The 14381-nt window shown below is 37.8% G+C and overlaps 1 protein-coding gene across 2 annotated transcripts in view; it reads left to right on the forward strand.

Annotated features, from left to right (window-relative positions):
* Window positions 1-2272: 2272 nt before the first annotated feature.
* LOC144638718 (nipped-B-like protein) overlaps window positions 2273-14381 on the forward strand; it is a 38659-nt gene continuing 26550 nt past the window's right edge. For both annotated transcript variants that reach the window (XM_078497944.1, XM_078497945.1), the window contains exons 1-10: window positions 2273-2492; window positions 2730-2901; window positions 4753-4898; window positions 7053-7325; window positions 8995-9171; window positions 9661-10605; window positions 11090-11152; window positions 11390-11488; window positions 14010-14110; window positions 14217-14309. In XM_078497944.1, the coding sequence (XP_078354070.1) occupies window positions 2438-2492; window positions 2730-2901; window positions 4753-4898; window positions 7053-7325; window positions 8995-9171; window positions 9661-10605; window positions 11090-11152; window positions 11390-11488; window positions 14010-14110; window positions 14217-14309 (2124 nt within the window). In that variant the 5' untranslated portion in view covers window positions 2273-2437. The remainder of the gene's footprint in view (window positions 2493-2729; window positions 2902-4752; window positions 4899-7052; window positions 7326-8994; window positions 9172-9660; window positions 10606-11089; window positions 11153-11389; window positions 11489-14009; window positions 14111-14216; window positions 14310-14381) is intronic.

The raw sequence follows: 14381 nt of genomic DNA on the forward strand, positions 1-14381 counted from the left end.
CACATTTGCTTAGCTTTGATCATATTTGCACGCTGAGTCAAACTTTGTGTTTACTGTAAAATTACAAGTAAAGCAAAGATCTAGTAAATATCGTCTTTGCTCAGCATTTACATTGATAGCAAATTCTTACAAAAATGATGTTTACTTCGCTTTGCTGATATTTGGACATGAAATAAACTTGATGTTTACACACACATAATGGTAAATTCCGACAAGCGACACGGCGTTTAACAGCGACATGGAAGAAATACAATGGCGACGAACGACAAGACTTTTATTGAAATAGCGACAGCGAAGGAAATAATTAAATAAGAGCACTACGGCGAATCTCTCGGTTTCTTAAATGTTCGACGGCGAACCTGATGTAGTCACAAATCGACACAAATCCTCTGCCCCATCAGCATGCAGGGCATGCTTTTAGGTCCCGCAGCTATCAAGTCGAAAAGTGGATAAATACAAACAGTCAAAAATTGTCTTTGCTTGTCCTACTCACCAGTATTTCGCTCTAAAGGGAACAATATGACAGATCCTTATTCGTTATGGCTGTGGCTGATCAAATAGTTATAAATTCAATAAAAAATTGAAAGGAACAAACTCAGGCTAAACTAATGAGGGTTTGCATTAGAGCGGAAGAGCGAGAATGTTGCTGTTATAATCACTGAGCTGGCAACCAACTAACGTACTCAGTTCATCCTGATAAAGCATAGCAAAGTATAAGGAAATACGACAAAAAAGCCCAGATGTCATTTCAGCCGAGCGAGGTCAAACTCACCTTTGAAAAATTGACAGTGAACGCCTGAAACAGCGGACAGCAGTCCAAAAATAATCGCCCGTCGAGGTCGAGAAATTGGTGGAGAAATGTTTTGCGATCGAGAATTTTTGATCAGTTGAAAACACGTTCAGCTTTTGTCACGTCGTTTTTTATTGGTCGAGACATTAAAAACATAACTGCCTTTTTAAAATACCGGAGAAAGTTCTGCTCTGTGTACCTAGGTTACTCACGTGTATTGTGTTCTAAAGTTAGAACGTCGTGTTTTTTATCTGTCAAATGATTAAATTAATCTTAACGGCTCTTTCAAAATGCACGAAAAAACTTCTGCTCTGTGTACTTAGTTCAGAGTCATGTCGTTTTTTAATTGCTCGAAAACTCCTGCTCGTTTTTAATTGGTCCAGATATTAAAAAAATAAACTGCCTTATTAAAATACAGGGGCACCCAGCACACCGTTTCGGTGTAAATTCGGGTAATGGTATTTCGGTCCATAAAATTTTCTGAAGTTTGAAAGTACTAGCTTGCATATCCGAAAAGATACACTTTTCTTAGATAAGGCTTTAAATCACACAAAAAGGACACTTATAATAAACGATGTTCCGACGCCTATAGTAAAATTTTCTCGTTGAGTGCCCCTGAAAATACCAGAGAAACTACTGCTCTGTGAACCTAGGTTACTCACGCATTTTTTTAATTGGTTGAGAAATTAAAATATCTGAGAAGCTTCTGCTCTGTTACTCGCGCCCGTCCTTAGACGAAATTACGACAGCGACATGCGGACCATTCTTAGTTGCGACATGACAAGCTTTGAAAAAGGAGACGGGAGACATGCATACCTACCCTAACAGGGCCGCGGCAAACACTCAAAATTCATTGATAAGTTGGGACCCCGGAAAAAACCCTGCTGCTTGTTTCCAGCTTTCCTTATGTAATAATATAGGATAATATATAGAAGATAATACATGGCTGTGTGGAAATATGAAATTATCTTCGAGTGTGCAAGGTACATTTCATATCTCCAAGCAACCAACAAGCATGAACAAGGCTTTTGAAGATTTTCCGTATATTTCCGAAGATTTCCGAAGATTTGAAGATTTTAAAATGTTGACCGAAGGTCATATGAATGTTTTCAAACAGTTTTCGAACTTTTCCGAAAATTTGCGAAGATTTCCGAAGATTGCCGAGGAAAATCCGAAGATGTTTTGACTTAATATCGATAAACTTGGGCTTATTCAGCATTGCGAGACAACGTTTCCTGCGAAAGATTTCCTAGTATGTCATTGATGTTTATATAATAATTATTATAATTTATTAATAAATAATTAATAATAAACAACAGTGAAAAAAAATTAAATTAAAAAGAAATTTAGGGGTAGTACAATATACACACATTGTGTTGCGTACATGACCATACTAGTGCCAGTCTCTCTGGCTGTATAATATCCCGGATGTTGAGCGGCCGCGGTGGTTTGGCGCGCGTTCGAATGGCACTGTTGATTATTCCCGCCATTGTTATTATTGAACATGGCCGGCGGTGAGAAATTTTACAACTTTTCAACGAGTCTCTCTTTATAATGGGTTGAAAATCCTCCAAAACGTTCCTTAGTTATTTCTTCGTCTTTTATACCAACGTTTCGCCGCCGTGTTAACGGTTTCGTCTCGTGAGGATGGATACAAGCGTGCCCATTGCAACACTTGCTGGCATCACGAGTCTAACCGATCGTAAGTGAAATTTTGACATGGCAGTTAGCTTTATAAAAGCTTTAAACTTTAATCTTTCCCATTTGGTGAAACGAATCTATCTATAAAAATATAAAACAGAGAAGATACGAATTGATTGGAAATCTCAGATTTAAACTTGGTCTATTTACGACTTCCGTTCAATTTTCCAGCTTAGCTTTGTAGCTTTTATATTTCGTGATTCATTCATTTAACTTTAGCATATTTCTCTCATTGTAGTGCTTCCAGAATTGCCTTTTCCTGGACCTTCATCTTCCAATAGAACAGATAACTTACTTCACAGCCCAAAAGTCGCTGAAGAAGCCAGAGAAATTCTCAATCGACCCGAGCGTGCACTTGTTCAGCAACTTTCTCAGGCACTTTGCATTTCAAAGTCGACCACAGACCAATTGTAAGTAATAAACGTTCATAGTTCGTATACAACTGATCCGTTTAAACGTTTAAAATAACGTTATTATTATTTAGGCTTCTCGATAAATGTCAATTAATGGTTTTTATGACTACTGTATTGAAAACCATTAGTTAATCTTTTTCGTGTAAATCGCACATGATCTTATTAGCTTATGCTAAATTATGAAAGGTTACATGTATGGATATGGCTATAACATCAACATTGCTTACTCCTAATGATAACTCAATATTTTAAGTATTAACAATGGAGTTCTCTTTTGAAAAAAATATTACAACATGGTTTTGATGTGATATTTTAAATACATAATTTTGAACTTTATGATGAAGACATGCATATCACAAAACAAAGTAATGTAAGATCTGACTTTCGAAAATTTATTGTCTCTTGGTGTACATTTATGTTCATACTGACAGCTTGCTGTGTTTTGTTAACATTATGACTACCTTATTACATGAAATATTCGCGACACGTTAATTTCGCGAATTTCGCGATTCCAAAAAAAATCGCGAAATTAAAGTGACGCGAACAATTAATGTCGCGAACATAACATGACGCGAAAATTAAGTGACTCACTTTATGTCAATAATCAATAAAGAATAAGTTGAGCCAAGGGGTTTTGTGCCAATGAAGAAGGGAATCTTAAATGTAAATACAATGTAAATGGATGTCGTCGTCAATTGACTGACAATAACTCAAGCATAACCTACTAAAATAACTTGTAGATATTGTGAGAACTGATCTGTTGTTGCTATTGCCGAGATTTAGTCCCGTCCTTTGGCGTTATTGTTCCTTGGATTAAGTCATTTTATTTATTTCAAGGGCATGTTAAATGATATTGCCGAGAACTGTAAAACCAAAACGCGAGATTAAAGTGATTCAAAATACAAAATTTTTGCAAAATCGCGAAATTTAAATGTCGCGAAATATGCGCACCTCAAATTCGCGAAATTAACCTGTCGCGAAAATTTCTATAATAAGGTATTTATTACAGTAAGAGGGTCATATCTAACGGCTGGGAAGTGTGCATTAATTTTTTCAGTTTTTTAGATGTATTTTCTTGTTCAGTGATATCAAATAATATTATGCTACCTTATTGTTACGTATTTTTGGGGGACTTAAGTTTTGTGATTTCTGTGATTTTCAGAAAATCAAGTAATTAAAGCCCCGCAAATATGTATTTTAAACGTTTTTTATTGTATTTTTATGATAATTACGTATTTTTGACCAAATTTGTGAAAATTAAGTCCTGCGAAATATGCCTGTTCCATTTTCCACAAAATTAAGTTCCGCGAAAATAAGTAACAATAAGGTAGTTAAAAGGCCAAATGTTAGAAAACTGAAGATATTATACATTTCCCAGCAAAACTTCATCCCTCAAATGTGTCAAAATTTACTATCACAACCTTAATGTTTTGTTTTTATTTTTTTGGCTAGCTGGTTTAGCCAATTTTGGAATGACAAGTCAAACTTTGCAGCATAAAAATAGGTCATATAGGTCAGTTCTGGCTGCCTCTGGTATAAGTTGCTTAAATTTACACAGGACCACTAAACATGAAATCTTGCAAAGCAAGGACAATCCCTTTATATTTTAATGTCCCCTACCCCACCCCCATACCTGGAGTAGTTTTGTCCTCTACCCAGATTTCTGTTGCAAAAAAATCCAAAATGTTGGACCCAAGATTGAACCTGGCGTCTGAAAAAATAGAGCGATTGTTGAACAGTTTACAGGATACTGTCCCAGAGTGCATGTTATAATGAGAGGTTGAAGTCCTCTGAGTAAAAAATGAAAGAAAAAATAAAACAAACTGATTCATTAATTATGTTTATCAGGATATTGAAAGATGGGGTTAATCAAAATGATGACATTTCCTGTCAAGGAGCTCCACTGTTGCTACAGGCTATTATTTCACAGACACCACATGTGTTTAGCTCCCAGCCAGTTAAAACCGTGGCTGAAAGCTACCAAGATCCACAAGGTACATTGCAACAATTAAAGATGAATTCCAGTCCGTACTGCGCAATCTTGGCTGCAATGTTTATGTGAGCCCACACGAAGGAATGTTTACAAGCAAAACTAAAAATTCCGCGACAAACTTACCTTTTTCTTCATAATTAACGCCAGATATCCTTGCAGAACAAATAATATCGAGTAGAGGAACCTTGACGCTATTTCAAACCGACGTTTCAGCTCATCGGAAATTCTTGAACAAAACGAACTGTAATGACGGACTAAAAAACTTCATGTATGCTGTCACCAAAGTGTAACGTTTCAACGAATTCAAAACAAAAACGAAAACAAACCCCGAGTCTGCGCAGTACGGACTGGAAATCAGCTTTAAATGAAGGGCTCGGTGGGAAAAGGGCGGAAGTAATTTTTGGCTCAAAATGAACATTGCCAAAACAACTTGAAATGTTGGGTTTGTTTATGTTCTTGAAACATTGTCCTGGTTTTATTGTCGCCCGCTTTTGCTTCGTTTTCAAGAAATAACGCAGAAGAAAAAACCCAGTTTCTGCAGTCCGCGTCTTATTAAGTAGTTTCTTTGTTGTACTAAAAATTAATAAAGAAACTCTTTAACTGACTGGAAAAACCAAGTTTCTTGCATACATTATTTCTCAGAAACAAAGCAAAAGCCAGTGAAAATAGACACAGTACGCTGTTTAACTTATGTAAAACAGCATTTGGAGTTCATTTGGAGTGAAAATCACTCATGCCCTTTTCCATCGGACCATTCAAATACTAAGCTAAAATAATGGAAATTAATGACTGTTTAAAACTTTGTAAGCTATCTATCGTATTGGCTAGCAAATGACACAACACAAAGCAATACCTTTATATATTGATGGTAATAAACTGAACCTTGGAATGGACCTTTGAACAGATACTTCCCCCTCCCCTTCCACAAACACTGGAACCCAGACTCCCAGCACTTGTTGATGGGAATTTTTAAACTTGTGACTTCTACCACATCATAAGAAAGGGAAGCCTCAAGCGAAGTTTCTACTCCCCCTGAATGGGATGCTAGTCCATTGCAGGGTACCGTATTTTTTCGATTAAACGCCGGCCTCGTATAAATGCCTGGTCAAAATTGCTAGTTTTTAAATAAACGCCAGGGCCGTTTGTTCGAGGTCCCGGCGTCGTCCCGGCGTTTATTTGAGGTCAAGCTAAGGAGAATATATTCTGTTTGTCACAAATCTTGACTGCAACATAAACTATCCAATCCGTAATAGTACACCTTTGGGAAATAATCACCTTTGGCTACCCAGGGACACTTTTTCGGGGCAGAACGAAGAGAAAAATCGTCCCGCCTTGACAAACCGCCCCTTGGTCTCGAAGATCGGTAACAATAAATCAATCTGAAAAATTGGCAGAAAATTGCAGTCCGTTGATAAACGCCGGGCCCCGATTAAACGCCGGCTTCAAATAAACGCCTGGTTCACGAAGCCAAGTTTGAAATAAACGCCGGGGGCGTTTATTTGAGAAAATACAGTACTCCCCTCCCACAACATAATTTTGCCGGTACCTATTTATACACCTGGGTGGAGAGAGGCAAGTGAGAATAAAGTGTCTTGCCCAAGAACACAACACAGTGACTCTGGCCAGGGCTCAAACCCAGACCGTTTGACAGCCTTCTCCTTAGTTATCCGAAGCCGTTATCCAAGGTAACACTGGGTGATCGCTCCTTTACATATGCTGCCCCAAAACTTTGGAATGCTCTTCCTTTAGCCATCAGATCTGTGAACACTGTTACCGATTTTAAAGGCAAACTTAAAACATATTTGTTTTCTAAAGCGTTTTTATTAAAATCCGAATAGAATTGTAATTTCTTAGAATTTTAGATTTTAGTTAGGTATAAATTGTACTTAAACGCTTGTAATTTTTAACCTATAACTTAGTTTTTTAAGAATTTTAGTTTTTAAGCTGTAATTTTAACTTCTAGCGTGTAACGTTCATTTTTTGTAATGCGCATTTGAACATTTATGTATGGAATTTGCGCACAACAAATTTGTAATTATTATTATTATTATTATTGAGAGTCTAGTGCACCATTAGGCCACTACTCCTTCCTTTACCACATCATATTGCTCTTACAAGTTCCGATTGGAGACATTCTCATTGTCTACTGTTACAGGCTTTTCTCCTGTTGGATACAACCACATGTCGCCTCATCAGAGAGTAAGTCCAACAAAAGTAAGATCGCCAATGTATGCAGGTTCCCCTGGAGCATTACAGCCACAATCTCCTTACAGACATGCAGCTCTTCAACAGAGCCCTCCAGATCAGGCTGGTCCCCGTCAAATGGCATCCAGCCCACACCAGTTTCCAGTACAAAATCATGCGGTTCCTTACTCTCCATACAGTGGAACACCACAAGGTGCTCATAGCAGTGCTGGACACTCAAGAGGTGTGTTTCTATTTATAGATCTTTACAAGTACAGCTGTACATGTATATGTTTACTTAACAAGACTGAAGAGCAATCTACTGTATATCTAATTTGTCCTAACAGTAGCAAGACAATGAAGAACATATAAAAGATCATGATACATGTAGCTTTATATGAGCCCCAAGTAGTTCTTTTTTGCATCTCTGTGGATTGAAGTGCAGTAGAGATCCATAATCTCTCACAAACAAAAGAACAAAGTCAATATCCAGCCAACTTGATCAAACAAGCTTGATATATTCTTGTCTAATGGACAATACAAACTATGTTATAAATTTAAAACAATTATGTAGGTAGGGTTTAGAGCCACCTTAATTTATGAAATAATGATGTAGCTCAGAATTCTGCCAACAGATTCTTGAAAAAGATTGCAAAAATGCTCCTTTCATGGTATAGACAAAAATATTTCAAAAAAAATTTTTTTTTTTTAAAAAAAAAAATCTGTGATAAAGATGGGCACGCCTAAACCATTACGAGCAACCCTCCAAGTTTATTTTTTCCCTTAGTGGCCATTTTGCCATCAACTGCTCAAGTTTGGTCGCCAGTGAAAAATTTTAGTCACTAAATTAAGCTCACGCTTTCAATCCTTCTTCTCAATTTTAGTCGCCAGGCTGGCGACTTCCGTTTCAATTTTTATAATAACCTGAATTCTATGCGCATTTTGATTGGTTCTTACTTATGATCTATCAGAGTACAGACGCATGGATGACGTCACGCGGTGGTGTGACTCGCGCGCGTGATCAGAGTTCATAGTCCAAATCAGAGTTGTCGGCAAAGTTTTTCAAACTTGCGAGGCCACAACAAAGCAAAAAAGTTCAGCTGATAATAATTACAAATGTCCAGTGAGAAACAATACGCCAAGCATCGTTCACCTTTCGAAGCATTTAACTGGGCGAAACAAGCTTGAAGAAGACAGTGAATTATTCGAGAAATTATCCGAAATCTGTATGAAAGTTTGACCGATTTTGTGCAATTCGGACAACGCCACGGGAAACAAACGAATTGCGGTTGAACGCTTCGGTTATGTTTACAGATTTGAACAACTTTCCAAATCAGAATAAAGGTTAGCTTTTTCATTTACTTTCAATTGACCATTTTTCTGTTTATTCAATCGGATTAGCAGTGCTTCGTGTTAACGAAAACTTAATGGTGAAATCAAAACAACTTAGCTCATCTTTACGGCGGCATTGGTCAAACTGAAGTGTGCCGAAGTCTTGTGTTATTATATAAAACAAATAGATTCCATTTTGCCGTGGGTCTGTTCAGTTATAGATCACAGAAGACGTCAAAATGTGGTATGAACATCAGTGACCCACTTGGCTAGCGCCTCGTGGGCCACTTCTCTGTTCATACCACATTTTGACGTCATCTGTGATCTATTACTGAACAGACGCACGGCAAAATGGAATCTATTTGTTAAGTAGTTGCGAGCTCCAAATTTTTAGTCGCCATGGCGACTAAAATGGTCTTAACCTGGAGGGTTGACGAGCCACCTTTAAATGGGTCTACTGTTTAACCACATACATCACATTGTAAACTGCCAACTACACCTGTATATGTAGTGTTCATATGGGTATTTTGAAGTACACTTGTTAACTGTGATTATATAATATTATTATTTTTCTTGCTCAGCTGAAACCTCTGGACTTGTAAATGGAGGATCACCAAATGTACATTTAATGCAACCCCACTTAGTACTGAGTCCAACACAGACCTTTTCTCCAGTCAAGACAAGGCGTATGAGGCAGGGCCTCTCCAACAGTGAACCACAGCTTAAAACTAATCGGGATGTGCCTAATGTTAATCAAGGTTGGTCATTCTTTACTTTGCATTAAGGCTGAGATACCAGGAAGAGTTTTGGACATAAAATAGTGGTACTGTAGTTTAAAGGTCACACGGTTGCCACGGGTCAGGAACTGGTCAGAGAGAAATGAAATTCTTCAAGGTCAGGAAGAAGCCAGGGAATTTTTATTATGAGTCAGGAAAAATTGACTTATTAAAGAAAAGTCACGAAAAATTGAAATTATATCACTGCTGAATGATGCAATACCATTAAAGACTGGAAAAAATATTTCAGGTCAATGTGATCTCCGCAATGTTTTTTCCTTTGGAAATGGAGGCTAAATGCTGTAATTATATCTGACATTTTGCATTTTTGGGTCAGGGAAATTTGATTTCTATCAGGGAAAAGTCAGGGAATTTAAAAACTGAGGTCTGGTGCAACCATGGGTCAGTTTTAGGCATCTGTGTATGGCTGCACATTATTTTTCTGACTTTTTTTTTTTTTTTTGCATAAAGGTGCATTGACAGCTCCTCGTCAAAACAAGGAACAAAGAACTATTGATTTATCAACAACTGTGAGAAGAAATTTGAATGAAACTGAATTTTATCATCAACATGCTGCCCAATCTCAAGACGGAACAGCAAATGTTTATAACCAAGGTCCATATGATAGTCTTGGTGCCCTCGAAGCACTTGCATCACAGAATGGCTTCAATTTTGATGCCTCAGTTCTGGGACAAGCCTCACAACAGCTTGCTGCATTGACTGAAAAGCAAAGAAATGCTCATTTACATGAAAGAACTTCTGAACAGCCACAGGTCTTGCAACAGGAAGGCCATATTGGTAGAACTAGTGACTTAGAGTCACATTCAAAATCAAAGAAAAGGCGTAAATCGTCAAGAAGCAGATCAGAGCCAGACATAGAAAATAACCCAGTACAGCTCAGCTCAACACAGTTACCCAATTCAGGAAATGTAGAGCTTAACAGTGTGCTTAATACAGCATCAAGTGACAAATGCCTACACCGAAGACCGTCAAGATCAAGTAGAAAGTCTGTGGATGAGCACTATGGAACTAATTCAGACGCTTCTTCTGATGCGCAGAATTTAGCACCCATGTCAGCAAAGGACTTAAATATTGAGAAACTAAATCATTTACATGTGCTGCCCAATAGAACTGAGTTACATGTACCAACCTCACCAAACAGAGATCAAAGAAAGGATCAAGTGCCATGCATATCGCCAACCTTAAAGCTATCCCCAGCTCTCAAGGGAATTCAGTTGTATGTTCCAAAGTTAGTTATAACAAAAATAAAGCAGCGACGAGGCTCCAAGGAAGTGGAGACACACCAAGTAAGAGAAATATTGCCAGGGACTGAAAGTGATTTGCCAAGGTCAAAGAAGCGGCAGAGGTCAAGCGACGAAAAAATGAAAAACGACAGCAGTCATGATTCGGAAGAAGGTATGCCACATGTACTAGGTGTTTACACCTGCTTTTCTGTGTTACATGCATAGTGGCTTTCTTTCAACATCCATCTTTCGACATCGTCTTTCGGGGTGCTGATTGAAATGAGCCAATCAAAACTGATGCATTCTGTGTTTTTTTATAAAAATGAGCCACAAGAAAAGGTTATGCTAGTGGGCTGTGATTGGTGGATTTGGTCCATCGTAGTTGTTTAGCATGTCGAAAGAGGGATGCTTAGAGATAGCCGCTATGCACCTAACACTGAAAGCGGGTGTAAATATGACCAAATTTTTCAAATGTGATGTTGTTTGAATACATTTCGTGTGTACCACACCATTACACCTGAGGAACTCTTGAGTCTCGAGCCTACCAGGCTAGGTGCTTAAATCACAAAGACAGCTTACTGTACTCCACTGTTGGTAAACTTGGTTTTATTAATATTTGTTAATCCAATTTAACTTTCAAATCACTGTCTTTATAGCCCCACCAAAGAAGAAGAGCAAAAGCAAGAAGCAGAAAGTTCAAGAGTCTCATGAATCTGAAGGTAAGATTGCTCACTGTAGCATTTTAAGAAATAAATTATTATTTTGTCAAAGTGGCTTTCCTGTACTTGTTTTACTTTGTCCAGAGGATGTAACTAAGTGCAGTCTGCATTTCACTTCCACTGTCACTTCTCCTACAAATGAAGGGCTTATGCTTTTAAAACAGCTACGGTTTTTCTAACATATGTTTGAAAGTACAATTCATCCAAATGCCTTTTTCTATTTATACTTTTGTTTAGATATCATGGAAACACCAACCTTCAAAAAACTTGGAGACTTACTTGAGAACTTGTTTGAGTTTGATGACGAGTGTAATGCACCAAGTTTTCATGATTTGGGTAAGTCATATCCAACCTCAAGGCTGCTGCCTAACGGGCGCCCGGTCGCCAGGGGCGCCTAAGTTACGAGTGCGGGCGACTGAATTTTTGTTCAAGGAGCCCGCATGGGCGCCTAAACATTGATCTTCCACTCCCATCTTTTGACTTCAATTTCCTTGTAACCTTGTTTCATTGGCATAAAAAATCCCATTTAAAACAAAAAACTGCTTCATTTTAAACGGAAACGCTAAAATTGTTCGCATTTAGCGTATCAAGTACGTAACGTGTCTTTGCAAAATTTAGCAACTTCGAAAACCATTCGCTTTCAAGTGTTTAGGACTGGGCCTAACTTCCAAATATGGAATGTGTTATGTTCTGGATTACGTTTCATTTGCTTCGTTGACGTTTCGGAAAATTTTCGAAGTGAATCTGAAGAAATATTTACGGATACAAAAGTGAAATCAATCTGTTTGCTACTGCAGTCATGGATCAGGTCTGAAATAATTTTAATCTGCAAACGCTTGGTACAAAAACCTTTCCGACAGGCTTAAACTTACGTAAAACAACGTGCAAATATCGTGATGTGTACACAAACTTACGTGGCGTGTTTTACATGTAATTCAGCTTAATCTATAAAGCATTGAACGCTTAACTTTAGAATGAACAAAAAGTGTATGCCTCTTTCTTTTCATGTGACATTTCATATCTGCTGCCGCTTTTTTGTGGACTAAGGTTGTTATTTTCAACGAACTGTTTCATGTTTTCGCATTTATAATGAGGAGCATTCTCGGGCATTGATCCGTAACTAGCAAATTTTTGTGCTGGAAACCTCAGTGCTTTTTGCCTGCTCAGATGTTCAGTTTGAATAAAATGAATTGCTTTTGTTACTACATTAATTTTATAAACAACTTATTTGAAGAGTTAAGTAATTTGAAGTGTTTTCACAATTTAAATTTTCTGTTCTATTTTTGTCAACTGGTTTATATCATGTAACAAAGATAAGATCATAACTTAATTAAAGTGTTTACACAGGTGTTTTTGACTTCTTATTGCCTTTTTCTAAACCTAGGAAAAATTGACCTGCTTAATTATTGCTTCTTTTTTAACCTTGATTACTAAAATATTCATTGAACTGGATTTTCCTGCTTCATGTTCATTGATTTTCTATGTGAAAAAACTAATGAAAGTACATGAAATGCACTCAGACTGGCACTGGCTTAACAAATGAATTAACCCTTCGTGCTTTCAACTAAATGCATGTCAGTTTTCATTGTTGGTTTATTTCTCCCAGCCCAGCTAGTGATTTAACCAACAGAGGGGAGAGATAATATATATTGCTGATATTGATGACTTATCAAACTTCTTTTCTCTGGGTCTCTTAGGTTGCTGCAGAGTAAAAAACAGTTTTATGGGGAGGCTCTGCCCCAGGGTACCCTTACCCTTTATATATACCCTTTCTGCAACCTCATTCCCAGGATCTCATGAACGAGGTTGCCATTTTTGGTATGTGAAAGCGACCCTTAACCTTTTAGAAACCATATGCCCCCTCATGAAGATGACACCCCTTTCACATACCAACAAAAGGAATACTACATCTTTTTACTTATTTTTCACTTGAATAATAACACTTAAAAAGACTTATTAAATGACTTGATCATTTGGTGGGTCTGTTCAAGCATTATGAAGGGTTCTTTTAATACTTTAAAACCAGTTTTCCCTCCCCTTTTGTATAGTCCAACTCATGAAATCCCCGGGGGGGGGGGGGGGGGCACCCGGTATATTTTTGGGTGGGGGTGTGCCGCTGGGAATTTGAAGCCCTTAAACATACTACTTGCAAAAAATGGTGAAAATTTATTAAGCGCCCAGCCTCGAATAAGCGCCCACCCTGAATAAGCGCCCACCCTCGAGATCCAAAAATTTAATAAGCGCCCAGGGCGCTTAATCAAATAAATACGGTAGTCCACTATAGGGAGTACCCCTAGGGGACATTCGGGTCTATTATAGCTATAATGTTGGGAGGAGGTTTAATGCCTGGGCCCCTCTCCTAGCTAGGCCACATAGTCGACCACATATTTGCCTAAGTAACCTCCACCACCCCCTCCCCCCCCCAGATTTGTCTTTGGCAACTTAAGCTGGGCTCCTAACATAATGGCTTGGGCTCCTAAATTTTTAAGTTAGGAGCCCGAAGGGCTCCTAAAAAATTTCCTTAGGCAGCAGCCTTGAACCTACATGTACTGTAACAAAAGACCACTTTACAGTGCGACTACTATTGCCGGGGTCATTCAAACAAAATTGATTAATCAGATTATGAGAAACAAATGAATTCCAAGTAATTTGTGACTTGAACATTGCTTTCTTTCCCACTAATGATCGATTCAATAGTCTTTTGTTGGATTTCATTGTTTGTGTCCTGTAACCTGATTGGTTACATTTTGTTTTAGTGACCCTGGTAATAGTAGTCGCACTGTAACTTTACTTCCTATATCAGATCATGTGATGTAAAAAGAGCCTTAATTTTATTGGCTTGTTTTCTCCCCTTTAGATGATCAGGAACCAAATCCAGAAACCCTACTTTCAAGATCATCCATTTTGGAATTTTACACTGAGACAGCAAAGCTCAAGTCTCTAGGTGTATTACATAAGGTAAACATGTTCCAGGTTGTAATGTGTGGATGTTCTAGATTTGTGCTACTAATAAGAGAATAATTTGATGAATTTATTCTGAAATACTCCTTTATTGTATCATCAGGTACCCTCAGATGATTTGATGAGACTGTTGAATATAATGGAACGGCACATTAGAGATGGTTTACATTTGCAGTTACAATGCAATGCAGACCAGGTAGGTAAATTCTCTTATTACTCTTAGAGTTTTACTGCACCATTCAATAACACACAACTACTCAAGTCAATG

Source organism: Oculina patagonica, chromosome 14, assembly GCF_052425735.1.
Source record: "Oculina patagonica isolate OP01 chromosome 14, crgOcupat, whole genome shotgun sequence".
Classification (NCBI taxonomy): Eukaryota; Metazoa; Cnidaria; class Anthozoa; order Scleractinia; family Oculinidae; genus Oculina; species Oculina patagonica.